Raw genomic sequence first — 23,362 nt, forward strand, 5'->3', positions numbered from 1 at the left:
CGGTCGAAAGGGAAACCCGTTGGCCCGTTTAACGCGCGTTCATCGTTTAATTACGCAAAGAAATAATTAAGTTATTTTCCGCATGCAACCAACTGAACCGCTAATTAGGCATAACAGCACGCAACTCAAACACAAGAACCGCAGCGCGTGTGAGTACATACTACATACTCGTCCCGCGGCCACACTTATTTACCGCACGTAGATCTCTTTCGCTCCGGGATTTCAACGTCGTCTCGTGAAGGATATTCGCACATCCTTACATTTATTAACAGCGTACGGTATTTTCCGCGAATGTGTTCGCGTCGTCGAAAAGATCGTTCAAACGATGTCCATTTCGTCTGTTTCCGAGACGAGAGACGCCTCTCGAGCGAAAGAAAAATTGGAATCGCAATGCTCTGTCCCCTTAGCAGCGAGAACGAGGCTCGCTTACGAAGCGAAGCAACTGAAAAGCCAGTAGCGCTACAACATATTTATCCAGACAGCGGACAAACATACTAGCTCGAGTATACCTGGTACCTTTTCAGTTTCGTACACTTCGAAAGACATACGACACACGCGTAGCTTGCATACGAATGTACCAACACTGATCTGACCGATCTCGATCGAACTTTTTCAACGTTCGCATCTACGCTAAAAATCGACGGACACGCGATCAACTAATGTGCAGTTATTTAGAAGATGTTTCACGTGTCAATGACGAGCTCCCATGGTCCAAAGTGGAAACGTCCGTACCAGGAATCGTATGCGCATGTGACAATATACAGGGTGAGTCACCTAACGTTATCACCTCAAATATCTTTGTTGTTTTCCAAGATACATTAAATGTCTTCTAGTGCAGTCAATAAATGCTCATAAGGGGAGTGTAGAGGGAAATGGAAGGAACACAATTTTTAACTTTGGGACTTTGTTCGGACTAGTCTGGACTAGTCCCTACACCTAGGAGGTGAGCGGGGTGCAGGGGGGGCACGTAGAAGGTCCCCTTTTTCGGTTTTCCGTTTATATCTCGGAAACTATGTGTCCTAGCGATAAGACCATTCTATACAAAATTAAAGCTGACAATACTATGTGCCATAAGATTGATTTCATTCAGTTTTTCGCTATCTCGCATAGTTTCCTAGATATCCGGGCTCGAAATTCACTAATTGTAAAAAAGAAGAGCCTTATTTGACCAGCTAACTCTTCAGCACAATTAGTGAACTTTGACCGCGGATATCTCGGAAACTATGCGTCCTAGAGATAAGATCATTCTATACAAAATTAAAGCTGACAAAATGTGCCACAAAATTGATTGGATTCAGTTTTTCGCTATCTCGGAAACTATGCGAAATAGATATAACGTAATCAAAACCAAAGATATAACTTTTTTCAGGTAGTTACATATAAGAATTAAGGAAGTGTCCACATACTTGTGAGCAGCAGTTGTACACATGCGTATACATATTGTCAAAGGCCTAAGGGAAAAAGCGTAGGGGTGCTCGCCGCCGAGGACTAGGAGAATGGCGTAGTAGAAGGGGTAAGGTAAAGTAGGAGACAAGTCCTGATCTGGAGACTCTGGGCGACACTGGTTGCATACAAAACTTACCTCGTCGCAAATCGGCAAGCAAGCAGCAGACCGTCGCTGGTCGTGACAACACGACGATCGTCGCATTCCCTTGCACCGCGTTGTCCCGGTCTTCCTCGCCCCGTTCATTCATTCCTCCCCCTCGTCCTCCTCTTCTTCCTCGTCGTCTGTCCACGCGACTTCGTTGTTTGTCCCGTGGCTGACGTTCGGTGTCCGCATCATTAACAAACGACACACCATAGTTACCCGCGATAATATTCCGCGCGACGTTCCACTCAGTGTTCAGACCGGAGAAAATGTGATATCATTATCGGACACGACGGCGAAACGGAACGTCTCATCCACGTGACAGAAATCGTCGCCATTCGCGGCTTGTTTACGTCGCGTTGAAGTTCGCGATGCAACGGAAACGGCCACAGTAAAATATCGATCATCGAAACACGAAACGACCTGTTCACCGGAAACGACAACTAGCTACACTTGTATTCATCGCTTGTCAGTTCTGTTATTCGTTTGTTTGAAAATGCTGGTCCGTGCGATATCCATACAACAATCGTAAATGAAATTGTGATTGTACTCATTCTGGAATCGATGCTATTTATAATTGTTTTCTTTATTACAGATGTCAGTATCTATTACGATAACTTTAGATATAATCGATGTTTTATACTATTACGCTTGTCGGAACACACCCACTCCAAATTCAATTACACACGCAGAACCTTTTCTATCGCTACCGAATCTTCATTACCGCAACAACAACCGAGATTTTCATCCGTGAACAGAACTAAATATCGTGCAGTCGATTCTAATTTATACACGATTGTCTTGCCGTCGAACCAGAGTGAACGAGAGTCGACGCGCCGTTTAGCGTGTTATTATCGCGATTGTTTACACCCGCAAAGACACGGCCGAGAGAAAAATAGTCTCGTGGGTATACCGAAAGATCGCGCTACTCTTCGAGTCTGGTGCACCTAGGCGGCGCGACGTGAACGTGGTATACAATGAACAGGCTTTGTAGGTATGTATCAGTATGTATGCTCCTACCAACGGGGACAGACTGGGTAATAAATAATTGTAAATAATGTAAATAAGCAACACACGTGCTGATCAACGTGCTGATGCTAACCTCTAGTTTTATTTGTCGCCTGACTGCTGTCAGTTGGCAGTGGTGCTGACTGCGCCATCTGCGGGAGTGCTAGGGAGTTACACATTGCTCCCTACAGCTTTAATGGCTTTAACAAGCCTTGTTAAAAGGACAATAGCGACGACAAAGAACAGGAGAGGACATTCTTCCATAAGTTGGCCGAAGACGCGGTAAAAACTGGCGTACACCATACGCGATAAGCGCGACACATTCTCAAGGATATCTGTGAACGTCTCACCAGCGGCATCGCCGCTGCCGCAACAGTCGAACGACATCTGATCTGGTTTGTTTTTTGTTTTGTTGTTGAAGATCACAATGACGTTTACGTTTCAGCTGCGCGAAATCGAGCACATCGGAGTCAATGGGTGGACAGGAAACACCAATAAGAACGCGTGCGTTTTATATAAAACGAGTCTTAGCGCGCTGCAACGCAATCAAACGGGCTGGCTAAGCGGGTTTTCGCTTTCGACTGAAATCGAATGTTCCTCCGACTCCGACTAGCCGGCTGGCGACGTGCTCGTGTGGCGTGTACCGCGTGTACGTGTCAGTGTCGAGTGTTCGCGCACGCGTGCATCGTTGTGTGCGAGGACACGGTGCGGTACACCGAACACGCGCATTTCTACCAGCATTCAGTATCGAGTGTCGAGTATCCTGACACGTAAACCGTAGTCTGTAAGCTTCGCGTTACAAAACACCTAGTAACAACAAGAGTCGACCGATTGTATTACCTGAGTGACACGCGCGAATCCTGAATCGTGTCGTTTTATGCTTTTTTCCCCGTTTCCTTTCACGGGAATCGTGTACTCTTGTTTCGCAGGAAATGAACAGTTACTCCCGCGACTAAATCTCAATTTCAAAATAAACGAAAAAATATGAATGTTTGGGAAGATATGAGAATGGGCATACGATAGTTTCATATTATGTGCCGGATTGCTCTTTGGAGCAATACTTTGGCTTCGTGCTGCAGCTAACATGCTAGTTTTTGTACTTTAATGAGATTAAATAAGTTTAGCTGCATTCACTTTTAAAATTGTTTCTTAGTTCACGACATTAATAGAATTTTGGAGCATACGAACTGACTGATAAAATGAAAAATCATTTGAATTCCATTCGAAGTTCAAATAATGAAACAATTAAAAAGAAAATCATTTGACCGAACCAGTGTATGAGAGATCTAGAAAAGACAGTCTTCAATGGTTTAGAGACTTCAACGAATCAGTTTTGTTAACATTAACTGTATATGTATAATTATTATCTATCAGTAATAGAAAATAATCTAAAATGATCACATTCTGTGGTTCACCCTGTATAATAAAATGTACACTGTAAGCAAAGAAAATATACATGTTTTCAGTATTTGAAAATTAGCTGATGTACAGTGTTATTTGTGTATACTACTTCGGTGTAAGGAGACAATTGTTGCTTAGCTTTTTATACATTTTTTAAGCTAGGATTTTACGTGAAAAAGCTCTGTTGCCATACATAAAGTTCCCAGGATTACAAACAGACATGAATTATAAAAAACTGGCATATGAAAAACAAATGTATAATTAAAGAATATAAATTTTACTGTTTCATATGTACATAGACCTTATTGCTTATATTTATACATACACAAGCACAACATAAATTTTAAAGTACGCATAACTTAGAAGTGCTTGTTCGGTTAAAAATTCATTAACATAATAATACTTAAACTTAGCTTACTTCGAAATAATTATGTAACTATTTCTTTTCTTCGTTTAAGTTGTACTTTGTCTTTAGTTTGTCTATTTCTTCCATTTTCTTGTCTACGTCGACTCGTTTAAACGCCTTATTACTTTGATAGTATAAAACTACCAGGTACCGATTACAAACATTAAAACCGCTTAAATGATCGCAGGCATTCTTTGCGTCAAATATATCTTCGTAAACAACAAAAGCAGTTCCCCTTGTTTCAGCAGTGTTACCTCTAAAAATACAGTTTTGTTAATCCAGTTGTATATACTTAACCTATAAGTTACATTCAAAAGTATTTACACTCTGATTTGTCGAATAGCTCCATATTTTCCGAAGATGTCGTACATTTCTTCGGCCGTAATTTTGTATGGCAAATTCCTGATATACAATACTCTATTGACTTCAGGAGGTAATCTTACCTACGAAGAAACATTTTTTAATCATATGAGAACGCACAGGTTAGGATATTATTGATCAATGTAAACATTGAATATTAACTTATTTACTTACGTTAGCTCTCCGTTGCAACATAGCCATAGTCATGTTTGAAGATTAGATTTGTTTACACGCTTAATGAAAAAGTCGGAAGTCTAAAATTAATGTTTTGTTTATATAGGTACGCGATTCTACACCTTCGCTATATATCAAATCAACACAACTTTATGCGATAAATGCGATACGCCGGATACGCGTACATGAAAACGGACCGAGTGTGAACTGTGAAGTTGAGTTGTGTGACATTTCTACGCCAGATGGCAGCACTAGACTATTCGCGTGGCGGTTGATTTGAATCGAACGAATTGAAAGAAAAGAAAGCATTTCGGAAGGACTTTTTCGATTCTTGTATACAGGGTGGTTCCACCTCGATTTTCGTCATTATTATTATTTGCAGCGAAGAACACCAACACCAAAGTATGCATCTCTCGAAACCATTCAATCTTGTATAAACCTTCTTCGCTACGAATAATAATAACGAAAATCGAGGTGGTAGTATCTCATGAACCACCCTGTATAATAATTGTTTGCGCGAATCGTGTACTTACGAGAAACTATTTATTCATTTTCAATTGATTTTAAATTCGTATAAAGCAAATTCCGATAAAATATGAAAGTCAATTGTTAATGATTCTAATTAGAAGTGACTAATAATAATAATGATGTAATTAATTAACAATTTAATTAACAATTAAGAAAATAATTTTTACAGGAATAATATAATTACAGAAAATGATGTTTATAATTTTTATTCGTGGCAACCATAATCCGAAACAAACAATTAAATATGGTACTAGTAATTGGCATTATTTACTTGCAATATCATGAATTTCTTTTTTGAGTATCGTAATTGAGTGAGCAATATCATGAATTTCTTTTTGAGTATCATAATTGAGTGAAGCGTTCAGTTACTTGAATTCTTTACGCTTTCACATCGGTATTACAATTTTTAACATTTACTTTTATATAGAATATATGTTGATTTTTACGATCGCGCAGTTTATAAACTCTATCGATTACAATTCGTAAGAATTATTTAATGATAACTTGACACATCAAACATTTAAATCGGAACACGTCGATCTTAAACGTCTGTTATTTTCTGGACATTCGTATTCAGTATACAAGACGTATGAATAATTCATTCATCAAAATAGATATTGCTAGTGGAATGAAGAGATGGCACAACAGACCAATGCCTGATTGCAATTAAAACCGTCAGATATCTTCTACGAAGAAAAATTTCGTTAATTTCTTTATACTTTGTTGAAAGCTGCAATGTCTACGCTTTGAACATGATCTTCGATTTGTTGAATCTCTTCTGTAAGCCAGTCCACTGAAACTTTTTCATCTTCTACGACACAGGAGATCTGAAGTTTGTGAATACCATAGGCCAAGGGAACAAGTTGTGCTATAAGAAAGTAATTTCTTGAATCTTGACTCTTTCAATTAGTAATTCACTTATTTCAAATTGGCAACCTACCAGCTCCCCATAGAAGACCGTCAGTTTCAATCTTTCTTACTTCAGTTTCCATTTGTTTCATATCAACATCGCTACCCCATGGTTTCACATCTAATATGATGTTTGATTTTGCAATTAAAACTGGTTCTGTAAAATGATTATCTATGTAGACATGAACTAAAATATTTACGATGTACATTTAACCCTTCTGTAGCCAACCGGGTTTTCTGGATTTTTCTGAATGTCCATTCTTTGCTCGCTAATAGATTAATTTATAGTCTTAAAATGAGAATTTGTACAAATACGTTACATGCAAAAGGTTTTACATTATCTATACTATACGTTTTGTTTGGCTACATAAGGGTTAACTTGAACGACGCCACATACTTTTTGATTTCTTTGCAGCATATGCAGCCAATCTCTCTTCTCTAATTCTTGCAGCTTCGGCATCTTCTCCCTAACAAGTCAAGTATATAAACAGTTTACAGTACATACTACAAGTAACAATTTAAACTTCACTAATTATACAATAGTGTATCTGTGTCAAATTAATGCAATGAACACAAAAATATATATATATATATATATATATATATCTGGAGGTACTTATATTCTGGGAATATCTGGTATACTATGTTTGATAGATATCGTATAAAATTGAACATTTACGCATCCTACTTGAAAAATAAACATATGAAGTGTATTAAATATGTGTCGTGCAAAAATGATTTCAAATATTCTGTAGGGGGGAAATTAACTGCTTAGTGTCTTTCGCACTGTCTCTGCCCACTTGCCTCTGAGTCTGAACCAAACAAATCGACATCGTTGTCATCGGCAGGTTTTTCTTCTGTTTGTTTCGGAGGTGGGTTAGACTGTTCTTTTGAAATTTGATTATAGTTGTCTTCGAGGACTTTCACTCGTATCTCCAAATTGTTGATGGCACTCCTTAATCCTTCGATAACTGCTGAAACAATTGTTTGATATAATGAATTCTGTAATTTTAACTTAAACATTATACAATATTCACCTCCGTCTAAATTATCTTTCGTGTTTTCAGGAGGGTTGATAAGTCCTGTGACAACTGCAATATTGTCCACCTGTAAAATAATTGTGACACAATAACTGTAATGTAAAAATACTATGATACATAACTTTTATGTAATTACTATATATGTGTATGTAGTATACCCATAGATTTGTATTAATATCGAATATTATATTAGTAAGCAGAAAATTTGTTATGTAAGGGTGTGCAAAGGGTGCAGTACTCACATACTGTAAAGATTCTTTAATATATTGATGAGCCTTGGCGACTTCAATGGCTAAACTTCCACCAGCAGAGAAGTTTGGACTAGTAGTTTGTTGATTTTCCTGTATCCACTAATATTAATAAAGATCAACTAAGACTAAACTGATGGTTATAAATAATCTAGAATCATACCTCCACGAGGATTTATAAATAATATCAATTAAATTAAAACTGTATGAAATATACTCCAATACATATTACATGTGTCACTTTTGAATGATACATATTTCTTCGATGAAATTCAATTAAAATGTTCACGAATAAAATCAATATTTCTTTATTATGAACAGTTTAATATTCGACCAAGTGGAGATAGATAGTTTATGCTAACATTGAAAACATAATAGGTGCAACACACACTTTTGTAGCATATTAAAAAGTACTTGCACATGTTCGCAACAAACGTTTGTTATTACTAGATGTAAGTCTGTTACAGATAAATGTAAATCACAAATGAAATGTAATTCTTACGGTAAACTAGCATGCACAAATGTAAGGATGCAATTATGAACATAATATTGTTGTTTACCCATACAATATGCGTATAAGCTGAGAATCAAGATAATAGTAAATATGTAGGAGGTAATTAATTGCATGGCGATCACTGTACGTTAACAGCGAATATAATACAGAAAAATAATGTTTAATAAATATTTCAAATACAATGAGCAGATTTCTATGAAGATCTAAGCAAAAGAAAATGCGTACTACAACGAACTTAATAAAAATTTATAACTATGTATTACACGAATACACACCAAAAATTAAATAGCATTTATTGCAACATACACCTCGATACATACTTGCTGTTCCTTCCGCACATGTCCTTTTATTTCCGTAGTATCGCTTCTTTCTTTTCCTCTATTTCTATGTCTTGTTTCTGCTTTATTTTTTTTCTCTTTTACTTCCTCTACGTTATGTTTCGTGGACGTATCACTCGACGAAATACCTTCCTTCTTTTTTATGTTATTTCTTATAGTTTCAGATTTTTGCTTTTCTTGTATATTTTCGTTATTTTGCGTGTTGTATTCATTCTCGTATTTATTCGACTTGGACTTATTTGTTTTATGATTTCTCGGAGTGTCGTTCGGAATGTTTTCGAAAGTTACTAATTTATTGTGTTTAGTTTTCTCATGCTTCGTTTTCGATTGGGGAAAGTTGTAATTCAAAATAGATTCACAGTCATTAGTTACAGAATTTTCAGATTTCAAGGGGCACCTTTCCAATATTTTATGAGGCACGACCTTGAAACATGTTTCAAGCTATGCAAATGAGAACTGTTTTCCTTGCAATTAGTACAAAAAATACAAACTAAATAAGACACGTTTCCATTACATACTAACGCATTTTTTATAATGATTGCTACAAAATCAAATAGAAACCAAATAGTTTTAGTATAAATTGCATGCAATTCCCCGAGTTTATCGATATGTTATCTATCATGTGAAACTATATGCTTTGTACCGCTATAAATATAAATATCTGAACAAAAAGTTTCATTGTGAATTATATGTATGTTTCTATTGTATTAATATGATATTATATCTCATAAAATGATATACGAAAAAAGAAAAATGCAAGGGTATGTGAGAATTACATGAGGTATGTAATAACTCTAAAGGGGATTAAGTTTTTATGAGAAAAAAATAAAATTCCCAACACCTTGTGATGTAAGAAGCAAGTAAGAAACAGTGTTCCCTATCACCAGATATTCCCTGAAGTATATGTTAGAAATGTTAGTTCTCAGTTAATAGAAAAAAAAACAACAAAAACATAAGGCAAAATGAAAAGATATAAATTAGCTGTAGATGTTGGGGCACAAGTTTGAATGTTTCTCTGTTTATAAACATACTTGTAAATATATCAAAGAGTTCTTGTACAACTCTATTCTCGTAAAAATCGTATATTACTTTGCGACTAATATATTGTATGTTTAAAAACATCTCCCTTATCCCTGTTAGCAATTGCCCCTTCAAATAAAGTAAATCAGTAAGTCGAGCGACAACACTTACCTTAGCCATTGATTCAAAATATAGCCGTTCCGCTTTGTCATACGACGGCTTGTCGAACCATATTTTCTCTTGTGCTAATGCCGATTTTTCCATTTTTAATTTGTTTTATTTAACAAGAGTACAAGTTTCTGCAACATGAAAAATTAACTCTGTAAGTATGGATAAATAAAATTATTGAAAACATTCGAATCACTTGTATTTATTATAAATACAATTATTTCAGTAAAAAAAATACAATTACTGTATAACAATGAATATAATAACAATACAATTTATACAATTCATATACAATATACATATGTATACTGTTACATAGGTGCCCTTGTACTTTAGGCATGGCTATAATAAAAAAGCTTTATTATAGACAACATATTCGCTTTATTAACAGACGAGCAGCTCTTATCTATTGTACCCATTCTCCACAACATATTGATTCTATCAATATTTATACATACAGCTTGTCAAATCTAGCTGTGCGGCTGAATGTCTCCCGCAAGAGGAAATCTCCCCGCTGCACAATGGTAGGTAGGCGGAATCTTGGAACTGATAGTCACCTGTTAAACGATGCACAGTGGCGACAGTTCAGTTAAAAAATAAAGTGACACAAGTGTATGTATTCACACAAACACATAAACAGTTGTTTTGTATGTTTACTGCTGCAAGAAATAATGAACAGTACGCACGTTTGACGAGGTGTGTACCTTACCGTTCATACATTGCATCCTTCTCTTGTCAAGTGCGGTCTTTATTTTTGTCTGCGCATCCCTAAGTTTTGGTCAACCACACAGCTAGATTTGACAAGCTGTACATGTATTACATACACGTATATAAATATAGATGTATGAATGCATACGATCAACAACTTTTAGAATAAATACTAAATGCTATCACGAACTATCCTCGTCGCTGCTAAAATATTTAGACTTGAATGAAGGTTTACTTAATAGTTTATAATCAGGTAATTCTAATGTATATGTTTCTTTCACCGGCATATCTCTATCTGATTTGTTTGTTATTTCATTTAATAAACGATAAGTATCTTCTTTGCTTTCGGTCTTAACTACGCACGGATATATTTCCAATGCTTTAAAATATTGAAGGAAGGCTGTGAGTTCACTGTGAGAAGAATGGGTGGAATAACATATGTTAAAAGTTCTTTCTTGAACGTCATCCCATGTTCCTACTATGCTTGTATCTTTTTTCCTCCACTTAAGTGCAGATGGAATGATAATTAAGATATTTTCGCTGCTTACGTCGGGTCTACAATATAAACCTGGTGAAGAAAATTTATTGGTACATGCATGAATTACGGTACTATACGCATCGTTTGAAATATAATTAGATAATTCTCCGATTCGACGGTAACTATTATATATGGAATCTTTCACGTGAATTTTCATATTTAAAAGTTTAGAAAGTTCTACAAAGAGAAACTCGGAACCATAGTTGGCGGAACACTTCAGAATAACAACATTCCTTGGGTCTTTGTTTAACCATTTTGTAATGATAGATCTCATTTTAATCATACATTCGATTCTAGTGGGAAAAGAAGGAAAGTCATTACTCAAAAAAGTTGTGTCAAGATAGACTTTAGTAAAAGTTCTAGGTACTGATTTTGAATCTTTATGATAATGTAGACCCTTCAACTTTGGAAAATCAATAGGATTAATACGAAAATCACCGGTATATAACACTGATATATCGTTCCTTTCGAAAAGAAACATTACAGATCCAAGACAATGTCCTGCCGAGACACATGTTACGGTAATAAGGATTTTATTTTCATCGCGTAGCTTATACTCGATAACAACAGGTTTATCGATGTCTATTGTCCTTACACAAGAAGTTTTAAAATTAAATTTATTTTCTAACAATGCCTTTGTGATGGGACTGCAATAAAGATATTTACTATGCACTTTCAAATGTTCAAAAAAAGTATCTGATAAACCCTGCATATGATCGCAATGACAATGACTGAGAAAGAACACAGAAGATGCTAAGTTTTCTTCGTCAAAACGATCCACTGAGATTCCAGGTATCTCCTTAACAAGCCCAAGAAAAGTTGACATTCTGGTATGATGTGATGTGTCCCTGTAATTTATAAATTCTATTTCAACTACACCAATATTCTTCTCGAAAAAAGTCATTGCACTTGATTTTAATAGATAAATTCGAAATTATTCTTTCCATTATTTATCCTCGTATTATTGCCAAACTATTAAAATTTCCATTCTTATTTTAATTTTACGAAACCTATAAATATCTTTTAATATAAAATCATTTAAATCGTTATTTAAACAAAACAAAATTGTTATCAAAAGTGACAAACAGATGTTTGAAACTGTGAAGAACAAAAGTTCATTCTTGAAGGTTATAATCGTAAATTAGACATGTATACATATTTTAGTACATCAATGAAACAAAGATTTTAAATAGATCGCTGTCTACAAACCAATGATCCAACGAATTTTACAGCTGTATATGAACAATCAGTAAATTTTGTAGTGAGACTTTATTCGCACGATTCCGCCATGTGCCGTATTGATCGATTAGTTCAGTAGTTATATACTAAAGTACAATTAATTCAATATCCGTAACTCTTGCATGTCAATTAGTTGTACAAGACAATTATAAACCACATGAATAATATTAAATATACCTTGACTCGTCACAGATTGTCAGATTGATGCAACAATTGTCTTCTAGCCAAACTTTCAGTAAACCGGATATAACGTGCCAATTAAAAAGAAATAGTGGACACAATGCAGAACGCAGAACAAACACTGCTGCAAGATGTCACTAGGGTTTGATCGTGTCCAGTTACTGTTTTGGCCACGCATGCGCGAGAAAAATTGCACCCGCTGACATCACAAGGATCTCTGTGGCTGTGGAAATCACCCGTTGTTTTCCTACTTATTCTAATCCTAAGCTATCGTGCCCGAATAAATATGAAATACACGGCTTTGATCTAAATGTTACGTTTTATATTCAAATTTCCCTCTCAGCGCCATTAATCGAATATGTATACGTATACATAGTGCGGTAGCGCTATCGTAACGTTGTGATGCACTGATATCAGTGTGTGATGTGATTGATGGCCTGATGGTCAGTGATCGGGTGAGTGATCGTGATCGTGAATCGTGATCGCCACTGATCGCGTTCTTTTTAGTTTCTGTGACGCAGCTGTAGAGGACAGTGCGGTGAGTCATCTTTAAAATGGCCACCACTGGTTGTTGAGGGTTTTTGACAATTGTAAAGGAAGCGTTATTTCACGTGATCAAGAGTTTTCCGTGGTACCTTTTTTCCAAAAGTATAGACCTTTTAACACGCGAAAACCGATCAAATGGTTTTGTATCGTTTTGCTGGATGTGATCGTGACTGATCGCGTCTCTCACGAGTCGAAGCGCGGAAGTACAAAACAACCATACAAGTATTTAACTGTCAAAAGGTTTTTATGTGGAGACTCGTTGAATTAATATAATTCGTTAGTATAAGCGTTGATGAATGTCTGAGACCGATACTTACGATTCGGCCGACGAATACACGAGTCTCATGGACGGTCACGTAGCAGAATCACGTTCAGATGACCTGGGGTTGGTCGCAGCTCGGAAAAGGCGTTCGCAACTTAGCAATGACGAGGTAAACCAACACCAATCTGATAGTCTTTCATTTTTCCAAAACTCTGTAAATAATTTCATTGTAATCCCTTGACGAGAGAGAGTTGAATCTCGACAACTCTTGCGTCCGTTATCTTGCGACTGATGTATAAACCTATAAAAATCAAAACAAACTCATTTCAACTTGAATAGTTTGTCCTATGTTTAGCGTTAGTTTATCTCTGCAAGTTCACTTTTGTACGTTTTTTATTAATGTTGTCTTGAAAAATAAAAAGAACAATTATATTACACGGTTCCTGACAACAATATCTATTCTCCATAGATATTTCTAAACATGAAAACTATCGGGAGAGTTAAAATAATTAATTTTGAATGTTTTCCAATTATTATTGGAAACGTAAGACACTTTTCTATGAAATTACTAAAGCTGTCATTTTAACACTTTGGTATTTCTAGTGTTCGAAAAGCAAGAAAATGTTATAAGTTTCATTTATTTGAAATGTAAATTATTTATAGGTTGAAAATGGTGTTCCTGATGTGCATATTCAGTCACCAGGTACATCGAATAACGCAGCTTTAGGCAGGAGAGGTCAAACGGGTAGCGGTGGTCAAGATAGATCAAGGAGTTACACAGACGAAGAGGAGGAGGAATTAAAATATGGCGCAGCACATGTCATTAAATTGTTTGTGCCTGTATCACTTTGTATGTTGGTCGTAGTTGCCACCATTAGTTCTATACATTTCTACACTACCAAAGGAATGTATTTGTAAGTTCTTTTTACATATAGCAGACCTGGGCGACGCTAGCTTTGAAAACACATGTTGCTGCTTTTCTCTTTCGCCTGATCGACAAGGCAGTCGCCACTGCATCCACTCCGTCTCTTCCTTCAGCACGAGCTCCACGATGCTGCACCGGCAGGTTACTCACCGCTACTGCGTAAACATGTACACGCGCATAAGACCCTGTTAGCGCAGCATCGTAGGGCTCGTGCTGAAGGGAGAGTCGGAGTGGAGGTGGTGGGGACTGCGTTAGTGAGCAGGCAAAGGAGAAAAGCAGCAACACGTGTTTTCCGAGCCAGCATCGCCCAGGTCTGACGTATATCATTTCTGTATTCTACACAGTGTCTGAGGATTTTTCAGACAAATGTTGTCAGCGTATGTCGGCTGCGATAGCTCTGGAAAAATCTCAGACTCCCTGTATATAAACTCGTATGGATAAAGATAACGATGTTCTTTTTCTTTCAGATTATATACTCCATTTCATGAAGATACCGCAGATGCAAGTACCAAAGCTTGGCAAGCAGTTGCCAATGCCTTAATATTGATAAGCGTCATTGCTTTCATGACTATGACACTTATAGTCTTATACAAATACAAATTTTATACAGTAATCCGTACATGGTTGATTATAAGTTCCTTATTATTGTTATTCATGTTTTCCATACTATATTGCGAGTAAGTGTGCACATATATACGTTCACGTCAGCATTTACTTTTTATATTATCTAAAAAGAACATTTTTATTTCAGGCAAATATTAAAAGCTTACAACATTCCCATAGATTTGTTCACGTTAGGTTTAATCTCGTGGAATTTTGGAATTGTTGGAATGATATGTATACATTGGCAGGGTCCTTTGCAGTTGCAGCAAGCATACCTTATTTTTATCTCTGCCCTTATGGCTCTTATCTTCATTAAGTATATGCCAGAGTGGACAGCATGGGTGGTTTTAGGTGCTATTAGTATTTGGGGTAAGACAATGTTGATATGCGAGAGATATGATCAGCCTCGTAAGCGAACTACAATTATATTCGTCATCGATGTCTATAGATTTGATAGCCGTATTGCCAACGAAAGGTCCATTGAGGATACTGGTAGAAACTGCTCAAGAACGCAACGAATCCATATTCGCTGCCCTGCTTTATTCGTCAACCGTGATGTATACAACGTCAACGACTTATACGGGTTTTGTACAAACGGCAACAATAAATAGCAATGATCCTGTTGCTGGTGATGGTACAACAAATCCCATGCATGGTCAAGTGGAAAATCAAAATAATCCTGCGTCAAGAGATGCAGAAGAAGGCGGGTTTACTCCTGAATGGATAGAAACTCACGGTATTAAACAAGTGAGTCCACTTCGCAAGTGATTAAAAATCACTAACATACAGTTTCACTTTTAGGTGACAGAGGTGCAAGGAGAGCGCAAGAGGTACTTGAAAATTCCACATCACAGCCAGAACCGGCAAGGCAACAAGATAATCGCGTGGTACGAGAGACAGTACAAGGATACATAGTTCCGCCTGCGGAAGAAGAGCGGGGATTCAAGTTGGGTCTTGGAGATTTTATATTCTACAGTGTTTTGGTTGGAAAGGCTTCTAGTTATGGCGACTGGAATACCACCTTGGCTTGTTTCATTGCCATTCTAATTGTACGTATTCCTTTATTGCATCTTTATAAAGAGACTGCGGATCTTTATGCATTTATGGCGTTAGTTCTGTTCCCATTAAAAATAGGATTTTATTTCATGCCACTTTCTTCAAATTTTCAAATTAAACATCCGCAGTCTATTTATAAACTTTGTAGACGTAATAATAGCTATACACCGCTTTAGTTATTCGGGAAATATTACGTTTAGATTGATTCGTGTTACTAATAGAAATAATATATATATTTTAATATTTTCCATTTTATAGGGATTGGGCTTGACAACTCTCTTGTTGGCTATATTCAGGAAAGCGTTGCCAGCTCTGCCGATCTCCATCACTTTCGGTTTAACGTTTTACTTCGCTACCAGGGTAATCGTTGCGCCATTTGCGGATAGCTTAGCAAGTGAGCAAGTGTTCATTTAAATGATAGGTATGATGATCATATAACATCTTATTTAGTATTATTTATTGCAAAGCGTAATGGCTATTTACATTTGATCGTGTCCAGAGGTCTCGTATTTCGTATAAATTTTTCGTTCGGGTTTCACGCTCTTCAAACTTGCATCTCGAACAATGCTCAAAACAAAAGACGGTTTACATTTGTAAGACAAACAAGAATAAATAATAAACAACAATTGTATTTGTCTGGTATGTAGAGAATTTTTGATATCCTGGATAATATTTAGTTTTTAACTAAATGTATAACTTTTTATTTGCTCTTTCAAATTTATTTCGTCTCCGATTGCTTAATTTACGAACGAGAATGTGAAAAAAAGAAATACCTACTGAAAATAATTAAGTTAATCTGGCTACGACAATTTATTGTATTTCGACGTTACATATTTATAGAACATAGATCGTTATAGATAGAGTATAAAAAAAAAGAAGAATTGTGATGACCGTCTTTTCGGAAACCGTATGAAACATGAGGTACAATGTTTGTCTAAACAATTCATTAAAATATACAGGCGTCGCAGTTGCGAGCTACTAGAAACGCTAGCCATCCGTCAGGATAATTCCTTGGGGTTTCAAGTCCGTTTATACACAGCCATGGAATAAGCAATCGTTCCCATAATCACAAGTTGGAAATTCCATTTGAATGACACACGATACGTATTGCTATGAATTTCATTCGCCTTTTAATAATAATTTATATAACAAGCGATAGTAATCGAATATATACACTGGTTCCGCGCGTTAATGGGTTCGATTAATTTGAATTCGAGGCAAAATGACCGTTGGCCGTGTATTGCAAAACAATCATTCTTCAAATTTGTATATTTCGATAAGCGCATATATAGTTTTTTAGTTTTATAAAGTTTTCTTTTAGGATGCCTTAATTCGTTTGTTGTGAAGCGATCTTTACAATATGATGGTTAAACATTTTGCCAAGAATGACCGATTAATATGAAAGTTTTATAGCGCGTCGATTAACAAGAATCCGGTTTCATTGCCAAGCTTGTTGCATAATACTTTAACACCGCTATTCAATTATCTTTTTTCTCTTATCGTTTACAAACTTTGCAGCGATGTACGCAGTGTATACGTATACAATATATATACATATATATGTTATATATATATATATATATATATATATATATATATATAAATCTCCGGAACCGGAAGAACTTCAACAGCGATATGATATCGTTTGCACTTCGTAAAATTATGATAATTCAATAAGTTTACTATATCGACTACGCACTAGAAGGAAGTTCCATTTTTTCTCTCATTTTTTTTTAATAATAATATATATCCAGTCGATTCTCTCAGTCACGACGACGGTGTGTAAAAGACGCGGTCCGACGGAAAAATAAACGCGATCATTTCTGGAAATCTAATTATTATCACGAGCACTGATCACGCCCGATTATAGAATATATTATGGTCACCGTGGTTGTGCGCGCAACGAATTATGCGTTGCTCCGTGCATACTCTGTATAACAATACTGGTCTAAGTGTTCACTAACGATAGAGGCGCGCGCGAATTTCAAATCGAACGAAATCAACAATTCGGTGAAAATCGAAGCATGAATCGTACAATTTTAAAATGAATTTTCCTTTTTCGTAACAAGATAGGGAAACATTAGGAAAATATCCACAACCCGCCCACAATTAGTCGTACATTCGTAAAATTCTGCCGACGTTACGTTAGGAATGTTGGGATACGCTCACCCAGGATCTACATATCGAAAATATTCCTCGAGACTAGCCAGATCTTGCATTTCCCTTAAATATCAATTCTTCTCGTTCTCGCTAACGCTAAGTACAAACAGATATTTAAGTAAGTACACGATGTACAATCAGTCTTATAAATAATAAACTTTTGGAAACGTATTTTGGTAAATATAAAATGATAATCATCGCACAAGGTGGTAACTGTTCGCTAATATCTTTCCCGCTTTCATTATTTTACCTTCGCTTCATCATTATAAAAAATACCAACGGATTCTAAATATCTTCTATACATATATATATATGCACTGTTCTGGTTCGTTCATTTATCGTATTTCAGGGAGAATTCAATCCTTTTTAGCTGGTACCGTACTTACTGCTTTCGAATGTTCCCCGTCTGAAGAATGAACTAAATTCTAACAATGATTGCTTATCTATGTTGCTCAAGTTGCCGTTATACTTATAGAGAGGTTCGCAATGTGGCAATTCTGAGCAGACCTGTATCAACCGTCGCAAATATTCTTCTAGTCGTTTCCTACGTTGTCGCGCCACTACCTCGGATCTTGGGAAAACTTGTCGAGGCGGAAAGCGTATTGCTGCTACCTGCATGGACAATTCAAGAGAAAGCGTCGTTACTAGACGTTTATTCTTCGATTTTTAGACGAAGAACAGAAAAGGCCGATTTACCTTGCTACCGTACTTCTGTCTCATCGAAATGTACAATTCCCGGAATCTTCGATAACGTCTCAGAAGAGTCCAGCTGTCGTCCTGAGCCACAACACGTACCTCGTACTCGTAGTGACTGGACGTGCCAGCTCCTCGTACTACATAGGAAGGAATGCTAACGATCATGTTGATTACATTGTCGCAGTCGGTATCATTGGCTATCAAAGACGGCAAAGACCTCGTGATTGTCAGGGAGTACGGACTACTCAATCGATCACCCCGGTTCTGACTCTAAACAAGCACAAGATTAATCAAAATATGAATGGAAATATTGTTCTTGATACACGCTGTGAAAATTACCGTTAAATAAACTGTTGAGTATCCTCTTCCAGAAGATATCCTAGGTGCGACCGATTCTGATAGAACGTGCTCCTCGTTTGTGTTAGGCCTGTTATACCTGAAGACCGGAGATCGTGTTGTAGACATTGTCAGCAAGGTAGCCGAGTTGTTTGTAGACTCTAAATCACCGCACATTTTCGATTCGACAGTTTCCATATGATCGTTTGTGTCGTCGGCTGCTAGTCCATCCTCGTCACACTGTAACTTGGTTTGCGAGTGGCATTTCTTTTCATCCTCCATAAGCGACACTTCGAGCTCGATCTGTTGTTTCTGAAGATCCTGCAGGATCGCTATCTGTCGGTTCAAATCTTCCTTGGAGGGAGTATTAGCTTCGAGACATCTCATTACCATCATTCTTTGACGAGCAATTCTTTGGTTCAGTCGTTTCATTGCTGGATTCTGATGCACCGGCGACTCCAGCGAATCTTCGAGGACATCCTCCTCCATCGTAGAGTTCGTTAAAGACTTCGACTCCGGTTTCTCGCCGTTGGTACTGCCGTTACATTTCTCTGGTTCCGTGATACTTTCACCGGAAGACTTCCTGCTTGCATTCGAACTTTTACTATCTAACTCGAGCAATTTGGCTCGATCGTTTTCTAAATAAATTTCTTGAGGAGTACTCTGTTTTTCGTCTGGCTCTTTCTCCTCGTTATCCAGTAAGATCTGAGACTCCTTAGTTTCTGCATCTTCGAAGGGAATCCGAGGTTCTGGAGAATCAGCCGCAGCTGTGTGGAAGGTATCTGCAGTCTCGACGGAACTAGGAATATTTTGTGGCAGTAGACTCAATGCGGACGCTATTTGAAGTTTCCTATTGTACGCATCCTGAAACGGGTCCCCATTCGAAATCACCTCGTCACCGCACAAGGAATGATTGCCGGGGGACGCGGGTAATGCACGTTTCAAGTTCAACGAAAGACTCTGTTTACGTCGCAGGATTTCCTGAAGCTGTTCCTGAGATCGTTTCGCGAGAAGTAACTTCTTCTCTGTGATTCCATCTCCTTCCAACTGGCAAAAGCAGGTTTATAATAAGTAACGGTACGATACACAGAAAATAGTCGACGGTACGTGAGAATGGAAATCAAATTTCAGCTCCTTAACCCCCTAATTGAAATGTTGTTGAACCGTCGACTGTATATTAATAAACAATTGTAATGTATTTACTTCCAAATTGAACAGGTGCTTTTGCTTCTTGGCGATCTCCATTAATTCCTCCTCCATTTTATCTACTTTGCTTTGGTGTTCGTTCAGTGACTTCACTTTGTTTTGTAGCTCGGTTTCCAAGGCTGCGAGTTCTTTTTTCTGAAATGTAAATGTTGCTAGTCCTTCCTCTAAACAAGCTAATACAATTGGGGCAACTTCAACTTATAATTTATTCTCTTGAATCTGGAAATTCTGTAAGCTCTAAAGCTTCTCAAATAATGCACGAAGTGTTATGAAAATTCGTTCAATGACTATGAATAATAAATCATAATCTAGACTATGAATAATAAATTGTATTTCTAAATAACAATTAATTTGATTGTTCTAAACAATTCATTTAGACTTGCTCAAATAATAAATAATTATTTTTGCTTTTTACTTGAATATCCAAATAACTTGTTATTTAAATATTGCCCAACACCGCGTATAATACATGCAACGCAGACCCTTATTTGTGGTTCTCATTGATTTGTATCTGAACAATAGTCTTTTTGAGACTGTTAAGTTTTGTTAAAACACCAGGGCATTGTGTTAAAAGAGAATGTATCCAGAATTAAATATTGAAATGAACAGCAGACTTTTTTTTAAAAAAAATGTCAATCAGAAGAACAATTTGCATGCTCTTAGGCTTACTTACATGATGATTAACAAGATCTCGCACCGCGTCGACACATTTATCGTCGTTCAGACTTGACCAGGATTCTGGCAAGCTGCCGTCACTGCCAGCACCGTCATCCGTCTGAAACGGTACATTTTGTTCTCTGAACTAGGAAACCGTACGATGCGTTTCACACAGTAATCCCACCGAGTTCAATTGAAAAGGAGAAGAAAAAAAAAAGACTAAACAAACAAAACGATCACAATGCAGATTCGTGTTGCGCGCGATTAACATGATTCGTGCTTCCTTAAAGATTACACGTGCTGCAAAAAATATTGAATCTCCTCTCGCTAAATCTTACCTTCTCCCACCAATGATGAAATCTTTGAGCGCGTTCGTGATTGCTTATGAACTCTTGGAACTGATGATGCTTGGACTGCAATGTCGTGCGCAGAGAGGCAACTTCCCTACATAAACTTCCTACCTGGTACCACACATATACATATCGATGCATTAACAAAAAATTAAAACGAAACAAAACATAATTAAGATGCAGTCTCATACTGTCGAGCAACCAACTAAACATATTAAGACGGACAAACTATACGAATCGTTAACCAAAGATTCAACTTGGATGAATTAATTAAATATCGTATTTAAAATGATGCATTACTTGTGAAATACTTTTCGACATGTTGTACAGGGTCTGTCCGGAAAGTAATGCAACCACATTTAAAACAAAAAAATCTATTAAACATACGGGTACAAAACTTTAAATTTCTTCAAAGTAGGATTCTTGGGCATCGACACATTTTTGCCAGCGCGATTTCCATGCTCCGTATGCTCCCTGGAAGGCGTTATTATCCGGAGCCTCTCGTAGTACCCTCGTCGAGCACTTCCAACCGAAACTTTTCCTTAGATTACGGGGAAAACAGTAAACGGTACTTCTTAGTTGGATCACAACACTTCCTCAACCCCCGTACAGTCCTGACTTATCTCCGGCCGACTTCTTCTTGTTTCCAAAAATTAAAAATGTGCTAAAAGGATGCCATTTTGAAAGCGTGGAACGCGTCAAAGAGGCTGTGACGAGGGTACTACGAGAGGTTCCAAAAAACGCCTTCCAGGGAGTATACGAAGCATGGAAATCGCGCTGGAAAAAATGTATCGATGCCCAAGGATCCTACTTTGAAGAAATTTAAACGTTTGTACTCATATGTTTAATAGATTTTTTTTTAAATGTGGTTGCATTACTTTCCGGACAGACCCTGTATTTACAAACGTAAAACAGAATATTGTACTTATGCAACAGTTATTAAAAGATGAACAAGAGGACCAGTTTGGAAAAATCTCAGGTCTCGGCATTCGGAAATCAAATTCAAGGGGTCTAAATAAAAATAAGAAACATGCTATTTTCGTACTGTATCGATGACGCGAAGGTCTACGTGACGTGACTTAAGATTTATTGGATCGTTCAACAATTCAATCTACCAGCATGATCTGTCAATATTGAATAATAATGAAAAAAAAGAGAAAAAATAGAAATGACGCGATACGTTACCTTGAGAAATCAGTTTGCTAGTTTCTCTAGTCCCCATGTTAGCACTCGAGACACAGTGCACGCGCGGACACGTGCCCCAACGTATTTATCAACAAAGATACAATTGGGTTTGTTAATCGGGAGTCGTTAATTCGACAGTTTCGACATGTTACTTAACGAGTACGTGAGAAACAGAAAGTGTGCGTGCAAAACGTATCGTGGAAGATCGTAGGCCAATTTTCGTAAGAAAATTTTATTAATCAACAAGTATCAGTATAACAATAGTTTCGTTTTTGTTTTGTCCTTTCTCGCATAACAAACCCATATAGACAATTTCTACAAAATGAACAAGCCCAGATATGTACATAACTTTTATCTCTCTCGCTCTCTCTCCTTACGTATTCACCTTAAAAACTACTTAAGGTACTTAATAGGTAGTAAACATTCCACGGAATGCCATTTGTCCGGCAATATCTCGTCAACACTGGCACAGTTTATATCCGGGCGGTGCGTATATACACGGATTCAATTCTTTCTATCTAGAATCGCTAGATAAAATAGACGTATTAGATTCTAAGCGACTATATTGTCTCTGTAAAATTAGGCGCATCGGTGTTGAGAAAAAATCACGGACGTATCTACATGAATTCGGTTGATGCACATGAAATTACGGATCACGGATGACACAATAGTGCCTTCACAATTGAGCGAGCATGTGATAAGTATTTCTAACGTCCGATTCGTAAAAATTACTGCCATAGTGGTGCACGAAAATGAAAACGAAAAAAAATGCGATCAGTTTTAAGTACAATATTATCATGTATATGAGTTCATTTTACGCGAAGGACAGTATCAACACTGTCAGAATTAACATATAAAATTATATTCAATGAAATTATCTTCCACAAATTCTGTGATTTAGTCAAAAATTTCGACAGTTTTCGAACGACTAAAAGTTTGAAAATAAAGTTGAGTAACAAGTCTTTGAAAAGCGAAGTAAGTCGGGCGAGTGGAAAGTATGTTGAATAAATGAA

The 23,362-nt window shown here is 36.9% G+C and overlaps 5 protein-coding genes and 1 long non-coding RNA gene across 20 annotated transcripts in view; 2 read left to right on the forward strand and 4 right to left on the reverse strand.

Annotated features, from left to right (window-relative positions):
* On the forward strand, window positions 1-9,252 carry LOC143210582 (uncharacterized). Its single transcript, XR_013009292.1, has 2 exons — window positions 1-2,878; window positions 3,018-9,252. It is a non-coding gene; the product is annotated as an uncharacterized LOC143210582 (long non-coding RNA).
* On the reverse strand, window positions 4,254-5,077 carry Sf3b6 (splicing factor 3B subunit 6). The gene is made up of 3 exons (XM_076427578.1): window positions 4,938-5,077; window positions 4,728-4,846; window positions 4,254-4,659 (listed from the first exon to the last, which is right to left on the reverse strand). Exons 1-3 carry the CDS (start codon window positions 4,968-4,970, stop codon window positions 4,434-4,436), a joined length of 378 nt encoding a protein of 125 aa, XP_076283693.1. The 5' UTR covers window positions 4,971-5,077; the 3' UTR covers window positions 4,254-4,433.
* On the reverse strand, window positions 5,656-13,346 carry Eef1delta (elongation factor 1-delta). Of its 11 annotated transcripts, none has more exons than XM_076427566.1 (9): window positions 13,231-13,346; window positions 9,706-9,833; window positions 8,497-8,937; window positions 7,657-7,764; window positions 7,412-7,481; window positions 7,179-7,348; window positions 6,772-6,841; window positions 6,406-6,531; window positions 5,656-6,333 (listed from the first exon to the last, which is right to left on the reverse strand). In XM_076427566.1, exons 2-9 carry the CDS (start codon window positions 9,796-9,798, stop codon window positions 6,179-6,181), a joined length of 1,233 nt encoding a protein of 410 aa, XP_076283681.1. In that variant the 5' UTR covers window positions 9,799-9,833; window positions 13,231-13,346; the 3' UTR covers window positions 5,656-6,178. The 11 variants fall into 11 exon arrangements, with proteins under 11 accessions (XP_076283681.1, XP_076283685.1, XP_076283684.1 ...); XM_076427570.1 differs by lacking the exon at window positions 13,231-13,346 and adding an exon at window positions 12,365-12,525 and having other exon boundaries at window positions 8,497-8,829; XM_076427569.1 differs by lacking the exon at window positions 13,231-13,346 and adding an exon at window positions 12,365-12,525 and having other exon boundaries at window positions 7,657-7,755.
* Snm1 (DNA cross-link repair protein snm1) lies at window positions 9,768-12,358 on the reverse strand. Its single transcript, XM_076427577.1, has 2 exons — window positions 12,158-12,358; window positions 9,768-11,796 (listed from the first exon to the last, which is right to left on the reverse strand). The coding sequence occupies exon 2, from the start codon at window positions 11,772-11,774 to the stop codon at window positions 10,593-10,595; it is 1,182 nt and encodes a 393-aa protein (XP_076283692.1). The 5' UTR covers window positions 11,775-11,796; window positions 12,158-12,358; the 3' UTR covers window positions 9,768-10,592.
* Psn (presenilin) lies at window positions 12,749-23,229 on the forward strand. 4 transcript variants are annotated; one of them, XM_076427563.1, is made up of 7 exons: window positions 12,749-13,344; window positions 13,872-14,089; window positions 14,568-14,777; window positions 14,852-15,072; window positions 15,152-15,439; window positions 15,493-15,752; window positions 16,018-23,229. In XM_076427563.1, the coding sequence occupies exons 1-7, from the start codon at window positions 13,210-13,212 to the stop codon at window positions 16,171-16,173; spliced, it is 1,488 nt and encodes a 495-aa protein (XP_076283678.1). In that variant the 5' UTR covers window positions 12,749-13,209; the 3' UTR covers window positions 16,174-23,229. The 4 variants fall into 4 exon arrangements, with proteins under 4 accessions (XP_076283678.1, XP_076283676.1, XP_076283679.1 ...); XM_076427561.1 differs by having other exon boundaries at window positions 12,762-13,344; window positions 13,839-14,089; XM_076427564.1 differs by having other exon boundaries at window positions 12,765-13,344; window positions 13,839-14,089; window positions 15,152-15,406; window positions 15,505-15,752.
* The window catches only part of Klp98a (kinesin-like protein 98A), a 20,156-nt gene continuing 12,988 nt past the window's right edge, over window positions 16,195-23,362 (reverse strand). Inside the window, exons 11-16 of one of the 2 annotated variants that reach the window (XM_076427558.1) lie at window positions 21,153-21,275; window positions 20,831-20,932; window positions 20,155-20,292; window positions 18,955-19,998; window positions 18,616-18,885; window positions 16,195-18,531 (exon numbers count right to left, since the gene is read on the reverse strand). In XM_076427558.1, coding sequence (XP_076283673.1) covers window positions 18,286-18,531; window positions 18,616-18,885; window positions 18,955-19,998; window positions 20,155-20,292; window positions 20,831-20,932; window positions 21,153-21,275 — 1,923 coding nt within the window. In that variant the 3' untranslated portion in view covers window positions 16,195-18,285. The remainder of the gene's footprint in view (window positions 18,532-18,615; window positions 18,886-18,954; window positions 19,999-20,154; window positions 20,293-20,830; window positions 20,933-21,152; window positions 21,276-23,362) is intronic. The other variant, XM_076427559.1, reaches the window with a different exon arrangement.

Source organism: Lasioglossum baleicum, chromosome 7 (genome assembly GCF_051020765.1).
Source record: "Lasioglossum baleicum chromosome 7, iyLasBale1, whole genome shotgun sequence".
NCBI classification, from domain to species: Eukaryota; Metazoa; Arthropoda; class Insecta; order Hymenoptera; family Halictidae; genus Lasioglossum; species Lasioglossum baleicum.